At 43.2% G+C, this 15,286-nt stretch overlaps 1 protein-coding gene across 3 annotated transcripts in view; it reads left to right on the top strand.

Annotated features, from left to right (window-relative positions):
• Positions 1 to 15,286, top strand: part of EML5 (EMAP like 5) — a 326,380-nt gene that overhangs the window by 189,291 nt on the left and 121,803 nt on the right. For all 3 annotated transcript variants that reach the window (XM_038404486.2, XM_038404485.2, XM_043517737.1), the window contains exon 17: positions 12,147 to 12,247. In XM_038404486.2, coding sequence (XP_038260414.1) covers positions 12,147 to 12,247 — 101 coding nt within the window. The remainder of the gene's footprint in view (positions 1 to 12,146; positions 12,248 to 15,286) is intronic.

The following is a 15,286-nucleotide window of genomic DNA, read 5'->3' as shown; positions in this document are numbered from 1 at the left end:
ATCAAAAAGCGATCACAGACATCCCTGTACGGAGAATCACCTAAAAGAAAGCAATCTCTAACTGAAAAATCTTCTCCGGTATCGATGGCACTGAGAGTGGCCTCAGTGCCTGAATCTTTACTCGCTAGTGAGGGTACCTCATCCATATCAGTACCAAGCCAGCTGACTACTCCCTGCAGATCAGCCTCCCCTATCTCCAGTGATGAGGAAGAAGATGATGCAGTAATATATATTGCTTGCCACTCCTCACCCAAGCCATGACCATCTCATTAACAACCACCTGCGGATATATGAGGATGTGGTCACCTCTGGACACCACCCCCCATACCATTCCCACCTAACTGGTCATACTGGGATCCATGGGCAATGTATGGGGCCCAAAACTACAGCTCTCCTAATTCTCCTTTGTCCAGAACAGCCAAATCTCCTTCACCAACTGTTCTGGCACCCTCAGAAACACAAGAGGAGGACACTGAGGAACCCAAGGACATAGCTGAGCATGACACTTCGCTGCCTACTCACCTCTCTTCGCTGTAACCAGACGAAACCATCATGCCACCACTGCCCACCATGGGGGATGATTTCAAATCCTTTCAGGACCTCTTCAAAAGGGTTGCTGAATCCCTAGACGTTTCGTTGGCTCAGCTACCAGAAGCCCAACATAAGCTCTGAGACATACCCCAGGCATACCCATCAGCAAAGATAGCTCTGCCAATTAATTATGCAGGCATGGAGCCTGCAAAAAAAAATAATTTAGCAGACATCTGCTACAGCACCACCCTCATGTAAAAGATCTGACAAAAAATACTACGTGCCAGCAAAAGGGGCTGAATTCCTATTTACACACCCCATGCCAAACTCCTTAGTAGTGGAGACAGTGAACCAAAGGGGGAAACAAATCAGTCCCAAATGATCCCATACGATAAGGATTGGAAAAGGCTGGACCTTTTTTGGCGGAAAGCTTATCCCTCAGCTACACTTCGGTTCCACATAGCCAACTGTGCAACTCTGCTGGCCAAATATACATGCAATCTGTTCTCCAAATGTCAACTTTTATTGAAAATTTATCCAATGACAAAAAAGAACAGTACAAGGCAAACATTTCTGAGGGGTCTCTCATCATCAGGACAGCCCTACAGGCCTCCTTTGACTCTGTTGACACGGCAGCACATTGCATCGCAACATCTATGGTCATGCACTGTGCATCTTGGCTCCACCTCTCCAGGTTCCCACGAGAGGTCCAGGCAAGGACTTACCCTTCCAGGGTCAGAAACTTTGCAGGCAAAACCGATGTCTCATTACATACCCTAAAAGACTCAAGGGCGGCCTTAAAAACCCTTGGTATTTACATACCTGCAAACAAAAAGAAATAGAGCATGTTTTACAATCAGAGATTCTGGTCTACGCCATACTCCCAGCTCCAAAGACAGTACAACCAAGGCATAAACAAAGAACAGATGTTGGCAAAACCAAGATCAGCCTTCGACATCTTGATAATCCACCTCTAGACAATCATTTTGAAGGTGTGGTCGAGGGCACAAGACCTCCACACTCTCTTACTCTGGAATCAGAAACGGTTCCCCGCCCATTCGGAGACCGTCTGTCACCATACTACCCAGTCTGGAACAGCAACAAAACAGACAAACGGGTTTTAGGGATTATCCAGAAGGGCTACTCCATCCCCTTTATTTCTGTCCCACCTACCCACCCCCCTTTCCTGTCCCTCTTCAGAGACCCCTCTCACAAGCATCTGTTACAACAGGAAATGAACTACTTTGTACAAATAGGTGCTGTGGAACCTGTACCATGGCAACACAGGGGAAGAGGTTTTTATTCACACTATTTTCTAACTCAGAAAAAGACCAGCGGGTGGAGACCCATCCTGGATTTACGAAAACTCAACAAATTCATGAGAATATATCAACATGGTGACTCTAACCACAATAATTCCGGCATTAGAGAAGGGAGATTGGCTCTTGACCTTCAGGATGCTTATTTTCATATTAACATCCACCCATCACACACAAGATTCTTGAGATTCACCCTAGGGAAACAGCATTTCCAATGCAGAGTACTACCCTTTGGCCTAACCACTGCCCCAGAGTTTTTTTCCAAGGTTCTACCAGTCATTGCGACTCAATTCCGCAGACACAGAGTAATGATATTTCCATACTTGGACAACTGCCTCATATGGGCACCAACATGGCAATAAGCGATAAATGTCACGCAGAGCACAATAACCCTTTACACGAACCTAGGGTTGCAAATAAATGTGCAAAAGTCTACACTAGTTCCTGTCCAAAAGTTGGAATTCACAGGAGTCTATCTCAACTGTCTAACACCAACAGCAACATTACCCCAGCAATGCTTCCTCACTCTAGTCAATCTAATTTCAATTTTGAGGGACAGCCCACAAACATCCGCTAAAACGTGTTTACAACTTTTGGGGCACTTGTCAGCAACATTTGTGGTCAAGCATGCCAGACTCCACATAAGATGCTTGCCAGTCTGGCTTCGAACAGTGTATATACTGCTAGATACTCTCTCAACAGATGCCTCACAATGCCACGCAGAGTAAAAGACTCGTTAACATGGTGGACGCAACCAAGGAATGTCTACCCTTTCCAACAAAGAACTCCATCCATGACAATCATGGACAGATGCTTCCCTAATGGGGGGGGGACATCTACTCAACAATACGGTCCAAGGCTGCTGGTTTCCAGCGGAATCCAACCTGCACATAAACTTACTAGAGCTAAGGGAGGTCTGAAATGCATGTGACCACTTTCTCCCTCTAATCAAGAACAATGCCATTAAGATCCTCATGGACAATATCGCATGCATGTTTTATATAAATCACCAGGGGGAAGCACAATCATACTCCCTATATACAGAGAATTTGGAATTGGTGCATCACCAACAACATAGAGATATCGGTATCTTATCTGCCAGGATGTCAAAATACAACAGCAGATGTACTAAGTAAGGATTTTTCACAAACTCACAAGTGAGAAATGGACCTTGGAATTCTCAACTCCATATTCAAACTTTGGGGGTTCCCCATCATAGTTCTATTTGCAACAGCTCAGAATGCCAAGTGCCCACAATATTGCTCCAAAGTGGGATTGGGACACCACCCCCAGGCAACACTCTCCTCATAAAATGGGAGGCACCATTGATGTATGCATTTCCTCCAACCCCACTCCTAAGCCAAGTCATTCAAAGGATCAAGCAGGACAAATCCAAGGTCATTCTCAGAGCACCCATATGGCCCAGACAAACGTGGTTCCCATACTTATGTCAGATGGCAGTGAAACCACCTCAAAGCTGCCTTTCCTTAGTACCTCACCTTCTATCATAAGATGTGGGATGCGTCCATCACCCCAACCTTGCAGTACTCCACCTCAAGTCCTGGTTACTCCATGGCTGACTGGGGTTGAGAAGGCCTGTTCAGAGGAAGCAAAAGATGTATTACTGAACAGTCAGAGACTAAGTACAAGAAAGACATATATCCATAAGTGGAAACAATTCTGAACCTGGTGCCAAGATAAACAGATCTTAACACAATTCGCCCCCCCCCCAAGGATCCTGGACAGTATACTAGAACTTAAAAAATCGGGGCTATTCACAAGCTCCATCAGAGTACACTTGATGGTTGCTATTACCTCCTTCCACAACAAGGTAAACAGGGTCACCATATTTACTCTCCCGACGATTAAGTGCTTCCTTACAGGCATTGAAAATACTTATCCCACTGTGACATGGTGCTGAGCAAAAAGACTCCAGAATCAGCCCCCTGCCACACTAGCCCCATTTAAGTGAATAAAGTGGAGCTGGCTGGAAAGAACCTGCCCTAATTGGGAAATGAGAGCCAGCTGCCAGCCCAATTAGCCAAAGGCTATATAAGAGGCTGGGAAGAAGGAAGCCAGGGTGGTGGGATGGAGGAGAGCGAGGAGTCTAGGCAGGGAGAAAGACCTTCCCTCCTGGGTTCAGCCACAAGGAACCCAGAATTGTGTACGCTGTATGGTGAGAAGGTGGTGGGAGAACATACTTGTAAATAAAAGCACCAGTGGTTCCTGAACCCCAGGGTCTCTGAGTGACTTTATCTGAGCCTAGCAGAGGCAGGAGCCAGGAGAGCCAGCTGTGCTCTGTTACACCCACAATAAGAAACCCTACACTCATGTGAGACCTCAACCTTGTTCTACGCAGACTCCTGGAAAAGCCATTTGAACCCTTGCAACCTGCTCTTTGTTGCACTTATCCATGAAGGTGGCTTTCCTCATTGTCATCATGTCTGCCAGACGGGTGGGAGAATTAAGTGCTCTAATGGCATACCCACCTTATACAACATTCTTTAAAGATTAAGTAATCCTATAACCGCATCCTAAATTCATACCCAAAGTTGCCTCTCCCTTTCATTTAAACCAACCCATTTACTTACCTGTATTTTTTCCTAAGCCACATGTGGACGGGAGGGAGGCCTCACTCCACACTTTTAATGTTCGCAGAGCATTAACTTTTTACATTGAAAAAACAAAAACGTTTAGAAAATCACCTAGACTATTTGTTTCCATAACAGAACGCTAGATGGTCAAACCATCTCAGAACAGAGACTATCCAAATGGATATCAGGATTTATCCATTTGTGCTATCAAAACAGCAATCTATAACCCCCACCGGGAGTTTGCACACACTCCACCAGAGCACTGGCAGCATCTGTGGCCTATCTCAATAATGTCCCTATCACCTACATTTGTAGAGCAGATACATGGGCATCAGTCCATACTTTCACTAAGCACTATGCTTTAGAACAGGGATCGGCAACCTTTGGCACGCGGCTCACCAGGCTTCCCGGAGCCCTCATTGGCCTGGAGCGGCGAACCGCGGCCAGTGGGAGCTGCAATTGGCCGAACTTGCAGACGCAGCAGGTAAACAAACGGGCCCAGCCTACCAGGGGGCTTACCCTGGCGGGCCACGTGCCAAAGGTTGCCAATCCCTGCTTTAGAACAACAATCGGCATCAGATGCACACTTTGGACTTACGGTGTTATCCACCATTAATAGACAAACTCCAAAGCCCCTCTCCTCCTCTGACGGGCACTGCTCAACAGTCACCTAAAGTGGAGCACTCACAGGAACACTTTTTGAATAAGAAGAGAGGGTTACTCACCTTGTGCAGTAACTGAGGTTCTTTGAGATGGTTGTCCCTGTCAGTGTTCCACTACCCTTCCACCTCCTCTCTACTTCTGAGTTTCAGGCCGATCCTCTGAGGTAGAGAAGGAACAGGGGGATGGTTGACTGTGCACCACTATGTAACCGCTGGAACGAGACAGCTATGGCGTGTCTGCAACCCAACCAGGCACTGCTACCACAAATCTCTGATTGCAAGTGCAAAGCGTCCAGACACCTAAAGTGGAGCACCCGCAGGGACAACCATCTTGAAGAACCTCAGTTACTGCACAACGTGAGTAACCCTCTCTTACAGTAACTGGTCCAAAAACTTCATGAATAATTCAAAATGCTGATCTAGTGTCTAAATGTGGACAATGAAATGTTCGCTCAACAGTATACTTTCAGCAGCTGGAAAAAGAAACATGCTTCGTATTTCCACTTTCACAGTTTTGATGTGCTAAATAGTTATTTCTCTATTTTGCAGTTCAGATAATGTTAGCAACTCTTTGACTCTAACACACAAAATCTGGGTCACAGTTACATGCTTTCATTCCACAATAGAAGGGTCCTGGGGCCCTTCATAGGACAAATTTGAAATTTTTTATTCAGTGCCTATTGTGCACACAACATTGAAGCTCTTTATGTGTTCTTTCCTGGATCCAGCTCTGCTTTTCAGTCAGGTGAAGTAAAGTATTTCTAAATTTCTGATGTCTTTTGCCTCCGGCACACTGGATTCTGCTTTTTGTCATAATTTGGTACATATTTTCTCAGAACTTTGGCACACTGCTTTATGTGCCACCCATTAATATAGAGCCTTTTTACCATATGTATGTGTTTTCCTTTAGCTAGCACCTTAGCTCTGTTGCATTGTTGTTCTCAGCACTCCAAAACCAAAGCTTGTTAGGTGCTGAGCTGTAAGTAATAAAGATATCTTTCTCATTCCTACATCTATGTTGGTGCTCAGCACTTGTTGTGTCTTTTGGTCTGATGTTCCCTTTGGTGCACCGGTAATGCTTTCCTTTTAGACAGGTTTCAGAGTAGCAGCCGTGTTAGTCTGTATTCGCAAAAAGAAAAGGAGTACTTGTGGCACCTTAGAGACTAATGAATTTATTTGAGCATAGGCTTTTGTGAGCTACAGCTCACTTCATTGGATGCATTCAATGGAAAATACAATGGGGAGATTTATATACATAGAGAACATGAAACAATGGGTGAAAAAACCTTTTGTAGTGATAATCAAGGTGGGCCATTTCCAGCAGTTGATGAGAACTTCTGAGGAACAGTGGGGGGTCGAGGGGAGGGAATAAACATGGGGAAATAGTTTACTTTGTGTAATGACCCATCCACTCCCAGTCTCTATTCAAGCCTAAGTTAATTGTATCCAGTTTGCAAATTAATTCCAATTCAGCAGTCTCTTGTTGGAGTCTGTTTTTGAAGTTTTTTTGTTGAAGTATTGCCACTTTTAGGTCTGTAATCGAGTGACCAAAGAGATTGAAGTGTTCTCCAACTGGTTTTTGAATGTTATAATTCTTGACATCTGATTTATTCTTTTACGTAGAGACTGTCCAGTTTGACCAATGTACATGGCAGAGGGGCATTGCTGGCACATGATGACATATATCATATTGGTAGATGTGCAGGTGAATGAGCCTCTGATGGTGTGGCTGATGTGATTAGGCCCTATGATGATGTCCCCTGAATAGATATGTGGACAGAATTGGCAACAGGCTTTGTTACAAGGATAGGTTCCTGGGTTAGTGATTCTGTTGTGTGGTGTGTGGTTGCTGGTGAGTATTTGCTTCAGGTTGGGTGGCTGTCTGTAAGCTAGGACTGGCCTGTCTCCCAAGATCTGTGAGAGTGATGGGTTGTCCTTCAGGATAGGTTTAAAACTGATGACCATGTTTGTTATATTGTCTGCACTGGCATCATTCATGATGTACAGGGGTACTAGATATGTGTAGAAATGTAATTCCAAGTGCTGAGGAAACATGGGGCAGTCCAACAAGCTCTTCTTCAGGCACCTTAGGAAGGCACAAGACTGGCCTGGAGTACTAAAGCCTGAGTCAGTCAAAATTTCTGAGTGGCAGGGCCCAGTGCCAGTTTTGCCTGACATTATTGCTGACCTTGGTATTTGAAGGAGATGATACTGAGCTCATTGGATGAGGTGGTGCCCCCGTACAAATGGTTCTCAGAAAGTCTTCCAAATTGTGCTCCTCATTCTCAAGAATGCTCTCAGGCTTATCAATGTGAAGAAGAGGTGCTACCGGCACTCTTGTTCCTCCTGACAAAGAAAATCTTAAAGCCAGGGCCACTGGCTGAAAGAAGGAAAGGGATTTTATTCTACATACTTTCAGGCAGAAAAAAGATGGGAAATCTCTGGCCCTTCTTGTATTTCAGGCAACTGAATCAGTATCGGGTCAAAAAAAAATTCTAGATAGTTACCCTGGAAGCCACTACAACTCTCTTAGATGAAGTTTAATTGCTATGTGCTCTAGAACTGAATGCTTGCATGCACCTTAGAATGCTCTTCAAGCATTCAGATATAAGGTAAAGAAACATCACTTCCTTCACTGTCTTATTTCTTGAATTGGTGTCTGCTCTGCGTATGTTCACAAAATTCTTGATGAAAGTCATTGCCTACCTGCCCAGTCTGGGAGTGTGCACATTCACTAAGTTGGCTGATTAAGGACACTACTTTGTATCATGTGGAAGAACAGTCCATATCACTACCAGAATGGAGTCACTAGGATATGTGAAAAACTACCCACATTCTCAACAGTCCCCCACAAACAATTGAAGTATACAGGAGCCCCACTAGACAGTTCAAATCAATTTTCCTTCTCCAGAACAGGATTGTAGACATTCCCAGTTGGGCACAACGGATCAGCAAGAGAGTTAGCAGGTAAGTTTAGACCAGTGGTTCCCAAACTTTAACAACCTGTGAACTCCTTTCACTAAATGTCAAGTCTCGTGAACTCCCTCCTAAAAATGAATATTTCCAGGGATTTTCTCCTTTACTTGAGTATAAATTATAAAAGCAACGATCTTGGAAATATAAAATTTGTTTTTATGACATGCTTATTACACACTATTTATTATTAATTATTATTTATCATTACAGTATTTTTATTGCATTATGAAAACGGCAACACTCTTCCAAGATCTCACTTTTGTAGCTTGTATCACTTTGAATAAGCCTGTTATAAGGCAAGGCTCCTATGTTTCATCAAGGAGTATCAGATGTGAAACCGCATGAAGGTATTTAAGAAGCCAACTCAGAGTTCCTCCTACACAAGCATTCAGGTCTCGAGCAGTCCAGGCAAACAATGCACATTACAACAAAGCTCAAACTTGTTCTTCATAATAATTTTAAAAACAATACTAGGTGCTTATTTAATTTTAAAAACAGCAAAAAATATCCACCTCCCTTTCTAATAAGGAGTCTTGAAATTGAAATGTCCTCAGTGTGATAGATATGCTTGCTTTGATATGCTTAGCTCTTGGAAGTCCAGGGGTTTCGGGCTGCTGGCCGCATGCTGGCCGGGGTCCCTAGGGACAGCTCTGTCTGCCATTAGGGAATTTTTTCCCAAGAACCCATGTAACATTTCGCAAACCCCCAGGGGTTCATGACCCCCATTTTGGGAACCACTGGTTTAGACAATACTACTAATGTTCGGTCTCATGGCTGCAATGCTATTTGTGGTATCCAGGACATGTTTGCATGTGAGTAGGAGCCTACCAAATTCACAGTCCATTTTGGTCAATTTCACAGTCATAGGATTTTTAAAATAATAAATTTCATGATTTCACATATTTAAATCTGAAATTTCATGGTGTTATAATTGTAGGGGTCCTGACCCAAAAAGAAGTTGTGGAGGAGTTGCAAAGTTATTGTTGGGGCGGGGGTTGTGGTGCTACTACCCTTCTGTGTTGCTGCTGGTGGTCGTGCTGCCTTCAGAGCTAGGCAGCTGGAGAACGGTGGCTTCTGGCCAGGATCCCAGCTCTTAAGGCAGAGCCGCTGTCAGCAGCAGCATAGAAGTAAGGATAGACTGGTATGGTATTGCCAACCTTACTTCTAGGCTGCTGCCTGCTGAGCTGGGCCCTCACTCAGTCAGCAGCACCACCCTCCGGCTGCCCAGCTCTGAAGGCAGCAGCGCAGAAGTAAGGGTGGCATGATATGGTATTGCCATGCTTACTTTTGTGCTGCAGCTGGTGGAGCACTGCCTTCAGAGCTGAGCACCCGGCCAACAGCCACCTCACTCTGGCCACCCAGCAATGAAGGCAGTGCAGAAGTAAGGATGGTAATACCACGACCCCCCTAAAATAACCTTGCGACTCCTCTGCAACTCCCTTATGGTTCAGGATCCCCAATTTGAGAAATGCTGGTCTCCCCCCCGTGAAATCTGTGTAGTAGAGAGTAAATGCACACAAAAGAGCAGATTTCATGGAGCAACACCAGATTTCATGGTCTGTGACACGTTTTTCATGGCCATGAATTTGGTAGGGCCCTACATATGAGGTAAGCTCTGCAGACCCTGCAATTCCAGTGGAAGTAAGTATTACAGGAACTTTCACATCTCATCTGATGGCAGACAGTCTCCAGGTTACTCTGACCTGTTGACAGTTCAGGAACAATCACTAATTACAAATTGACTTAAAATACCTCCTCTTCAAACTTTAGCAGCCACAGATGTGTCTAACCTGGTATGAGGAGCCAATACAGAGGACTACGCACCCAGCGCATTTTTATCTCTATAGGAATTGCACTTGGACATAATTATTCTGGAAATGAGGGCAGTTCTATACTGGTAGAGGGCTTCCAAGGAGACTTGAGAAGCATCTACAACTCCAGTTCCTACAGTTAAAAATAGATTTGTGGAATCATGCAAACAGGACTGAGTGGACACTTTGTTCTCACCAGAAAAGCTACTTGACTAGTCTTTTCACATGTCTAAGTGAAAGACTAACTACATCCAGGTACATTTGGCAGCCATCTGGCTAATAGTGAACTAACTGAAGGTCAACCAGTGCAATGTCTGTGCAGTCCCTTGTCAGGTTCATGCAGGTCTTGAGGCTTTTAAAACCTCCAGTTAAAAAGCCTCCTGTGTCGTGGGATATTAATATCAAGATGACAAAATTGATGAAAGCTCCTTATAAGCCACTCAATCTCTCTGAGCTTAAGTTTCTCACATGGAAAGTAATTTTTACCTGGTAGCAGTCAGTTCAGCTTGCAGAGCCCTAGTAACAGACCCAACATACACCAGATTTTACAAGGATAAGATAGTGCAGTGGACATATTGAAAATTGCTCTCTAAGTTGGTGTCTGAATTCCACTTTAATAAGCTGTTTGTCCTGCCAGTGTGTTTTGCATGTCCATTCCAGAATACTCCTCTCACTACACTTAATGTCTGAAGGTGCTTAGTGTTGTTTTTGGAAAAGACAAAAGCCTTCAGAAAGTCCACACACCTTTTTCATTTGATGCCACTTTACCGGGCAGTACTGTATATTGCTAAGAAGACAATATGATTGCATTTTATATAGCTAACACCAGGATTGCTTGATACTAAAGGTGTTTTCAAGGTACACTAATTTTGAAGCAACACTGTCACCATCTCCTGCTTCAGGTATGTTTTCATTAAGAAATCTCAAAGCAGATACATAGTCTACTCCATATACATATATTAAGCATTTATTGCTTGGATTTCACCTCCAGAATGGACTCCTGTTTTAGACTTGTCATGCTCAATATCTTATTTTCAAAGTAGATTACATTTTCTAGGATTTCATATGTTCTCCTCCCATTAGAGCCCAGAGCATTCTTTCGGGTGTTTTTCTCTTGCACCTTTTTTTTACTGATTTTTTCCCCCTGGGGCCCTTTTTTAATCTTATGTTGATCATTTTGGATTGGCTTTTCTATCTGGGGAGCTTCACCTCAAACTCTGTCATTGGAATTGACTGCAATGTTGGAGGACAGCATTTATATATGACAGATTGTGGTGTAAAGTGGTTAGTAACTGACTGGCTTGTGGTCCCCTCAGCGTCAAAAAATCTTAGGAAGCTAAAAGCTAGAGGAGTTCTCCCATTCTTGCACTAAGGAGCAAATACCCATGAGTGAGTATTTACAAAAGGAGAAGGAGACTCCTATATTTTCAGAGAAGCAGAATTACTGGTAAATAACTTTCTCTTACATAGATAGGAAATATAGCTGAAAGAGATAGGATCTTTCAAAACAGTAGTCCTTGTAGCTGTGTATTGTGTGTCTGTATTTAGGAACATACAAAGAAATACAAAATGTGTCAGCAAACAAAGATGACAGGTTTGTTTTTTTTTCCAAAAACTGCTGAAGGTAAGTATTGTAAGATAGATGTGACAAACAATGTCATATCCATTATTGTTTAAGTCCACTAGAATGATGGAAAAGTTCAGTAAAAAGTGTATGGACATTGTCATTGATTTTCAGAATGAGAAACTGATGTAGATACGGTCTGCAATTAATGTAACCTTACAGCCTTAATTTGCTATCAAGGCTTAATTCCCAAAGAATAAATATCATTGCATTATTTTGGGTCAAGTATGTTCTTGTATAAAGAAAATACTGTTGAGTGGGTTGTTGAAGTAGAGCAGTTTCTCCAGATTTCTAATCTGCAAACTGTCAAATTAAGAGTTAGACAGATAAAAATGGCAGTAAACTCAATACCTTTAGTTCAATGGCCTGCCTTCCTATTTCTCCTAATAAAAGAATGGTTAAGAGCTATAGGAATGTTTTGTGAGATAGACATTAGTAAGCTGGACAATCACACAGAAAATCTGTGTGCATCTGATGAAGTGGGTACTAGCCCACGAAAGCTTATGCCCAGATAAATTCGTTAGTTTCTAAGGTGGTACAAGAACTCCTCATTGTTTTTACAGAAAAATGTGAGTGTATACATTTGTCTGTGGATCAAGGCAGTGAAATATTTTACTTTTTTATTTCAGAGGAAGCAAAGATAAGATTTTTGTTGTTAAAATGAATCCTTATATGCCTGATAAACTGATAACAGCTGGAATTAAACACATGAAATTCTGGCGTAGAGCAGGTAAGGAAAGGCATGTTTTTCTTGTATTTTTAACTGCAGCATTGTCTGTTATACCTAAGATAGTTATTGTTATGTATTCTGTATGATTTTTGACACATGCATATATCAATAGGTTATCTCTTTCTAACTCCTATTAATAATAAAAATTAATTTATGTTATGGTAGTGTCAGAGACCCCAAGAAAGATAATCTGCCCATTGTGCTAGGTGTAATACAGCATGCAGGAAAATGTAATGCCTGCCTTGGAGAGGTTAGTCTAGTTTTTATAAATAATAGTTACGCCATTAATAGTTGTGACAATTCAGGGCAATTGCACCATATTCCCCCTCCACGGTCCCTTGAGGCACCCCTGAGGCTCCAGGCTCCTCAGCTGTCGCATCTCTTGGGTGGAGACCAGGGGCTTTTCCAGCCCACACAGTTCCTTGCTTACACTGTGATAGTCCCAGCAAGCCAGGGGACTGCCTAAACAGGCCAGCATCTTCACTTTGCTTTCTCTTGAAGGCTACGAACAACATAATTGGCAGCAATTATAAGTTGCACACAGCCCTTTATAAGCAAGCACATTTATTCTTAAGGTGAAAGTATTACAGAGAAAACATTAAAAACAATAAAAGAACCTACATGCATGTTAATAAGCTTGCCAGAGATCACCCATATGTCTTATGGGGCCCCAGTAGGCCAAAGTCCTTCCAACCCTTCCCAGGAAGAATTGGAGCCCCCTTGGACAGAAGGGTCTGTCCATTTGTTGGATCAGAAAAAAAGGCTCTGGGTCACTTTAAACTCAGGCTATTTATCCCAAAGTCTTTTCTTTGCCTGTTGGGCTCTGTGGGGAATCTAGTTTGAACTAGTATATGTGAGCCTCCCCTCTCTCTGTGGAGATTACAACCTGCCTGATTTGCCTTAATCTATTGTTTTAGTTCCTGTAGGAGCTGTGGTAGCTCTTCCCCCATGGAATAGAACAGTCATACATAAACCATTCATTTAAAACAATGGATCCCAAAGATGCTGCATGGAGTTGCAATGTTTCTGACATCTCCTCATGAAGAAATTACATACAGTCCAGCCCACAATAATACATAAATTTGACACCATGAGGTGTTTCAAGAGTATTTCAGGAAATACCATATCTGTCACAAAAGTTATATAGCTCAAAATATCTCATGCACAGTTGTAGGATAATGTAATAAATCCCATTCAATGTATACAAAAAAGTTTTCAAGTGATACCAAAGAGGACAAAGTAATAATTTCAGACCTTCAATATTTGGGGGGTATAATACATACATATATATATATATATATATATATATAAAATAGAGATATATTGATCTAAATCACAAAGGAATGCAATTTTAATAATCTAAGGTACACCTGTAAGAGGCACAAATAAGATTGCAGACAAGGCTCTTGCAGTGAATATACCTACTAATTATACTTTGTGTGGCTGTCTTTGCTAAACATGACTACAAAAACTCAAGAAGTTAAAGAATAGATGCATATTTAATCTATTCGAAAATGTTTAATTTAGAGCAATGGAAAAACACCATCTAAATGGTATTCTGAACTCTAGTGTATCAGATCTTGAAAGGCACATGGAGCCAAAAGGGTCTTTGAAAAGAGTACCTCCTTTGCTGGAGAAAACTACTGTGTTGACAAGACCTCCAAATACTCAGACATCATCAGTAGTTCTGAAAATACACTGGCTCGGGTGAATCCTTCCCATTCCTTTTAAGATTCATCCTAAGAGCTATAGAACATTTAATGGCAAGGAAAACAGTCACCCTAGTCATCTCAGTCATGGACTGCCCAAGAAGTTATCCAGGTTCAACCCAGGCCACAGTATGCTGCTGTTTAATAAAGTTATTACACTGCTGGCAAGCTGTTGCTGAGAAGACTAACTCTTTGAATATTGTCCCTATGGGTTCTCCACTGTGGGGGTGGCAGCGCCCCTTGCCCCTGGGATCAGAAATCTTCATCAGCAGTGCCCGTCAGACTGCACATTCACACCTCTTCTCCCTCACACCATGAGTGGGACATATATATATTGTTGTGCTGTCTGACCGCCCCCACCCCTGAGTTCCTTCTCTACTGCCTTCGGTCTAGGATGGAATCCGCAGAAGAGCCCGCTTCTCCTTTTTCCCTCATAGAATAGTGCCTTACCTGTCAGTTTTAGTGTAATTTAGAACTTCTTCTTTTTCTTCTTCTTTCCTCTATCAAAAAACATTTGTTTTCGCGTCACCTTTATTGTTACCTCATCAGTTAGGTTTTCATTTCCCTGCTTCTCACCCTTCCGAACCAGGAAGCTTTTTTCCTCACCCTTATGCCCAGATCTCCCAGGTTTAAGAGGTGCAACTCTGGCTATAATGCCCTCCAGTAATGGATGGCCACCCCCAGTGCGTTCACTTGCTGGAAGAGGAACACATCCCACAAAAGTGTTCCCACTGTCACAACTTGACTGCCAGGGCCAGAAAAGACTGGAACGTTCGGTTATAACTTCTCCTCATGGAGAAATCACAGTGCCCAGCATCGAACCCGGCCCCGGGCTCTCCCCCATGTGTCTTTCACGCTCTGCCAGGCTGTCCACTGATCCTCATTCCCCATGTCCCTCTAAGAGAAAGTTGTCTCTTTCTTGCTCTGACAAGAAGAAACAGGCTCCCTCCTCACACTCTGAGGCAAAGCTCACCTTCCCCTGTGAGGTCAGTTGCCTCAACATCATCTGACAGGGGACATAGCTCCAAGACCTGACTACCTCTGGTTTCGGCATGAAACTAAGGACCCTAACCAGGCAGAGCTACAGCCCTCAGCACCATATCTCAGCTCTGGAGACCAAGACAGACTGACTTCAGGAGCTATGGCACTTACAAAACCATCGGCACTGGCGTCCTTTTTGGCACAGTTGAAGCTGTCGACACAGAGCAAGTCCTTGGCCCCACCAAAACTGCCAGCACCAACCAAGTCCTCAGCACCAACAAAGTCGCTGGCACTGAGCGAGTCCTCGGCACTGACCAAGTCTTCAGCTCCACCTGAAGTCATGTACCGA

The sequence above is a fragment of the Dermochelys coriacea genome, chromosome 6 (assembly GCF_009764565.3).
Source record: "Dermochelys coriacea isolate rDerCor1 chromosome 6, rDerCor1.pri.v4, whole genome shotgun sequence".
In the NCBI taxonomy this organism is placed as follows: domain Eukaryota; kingdom Metazoa; phylum Chordata; order Testudines; family Dermochelyidae; genus Dermochelys; species Dermochelys coriacea.
Note: the sequence above shows the minus strand (reverse complement) of the source record. Positions and strands in the feature narration are given on the sequence as shown.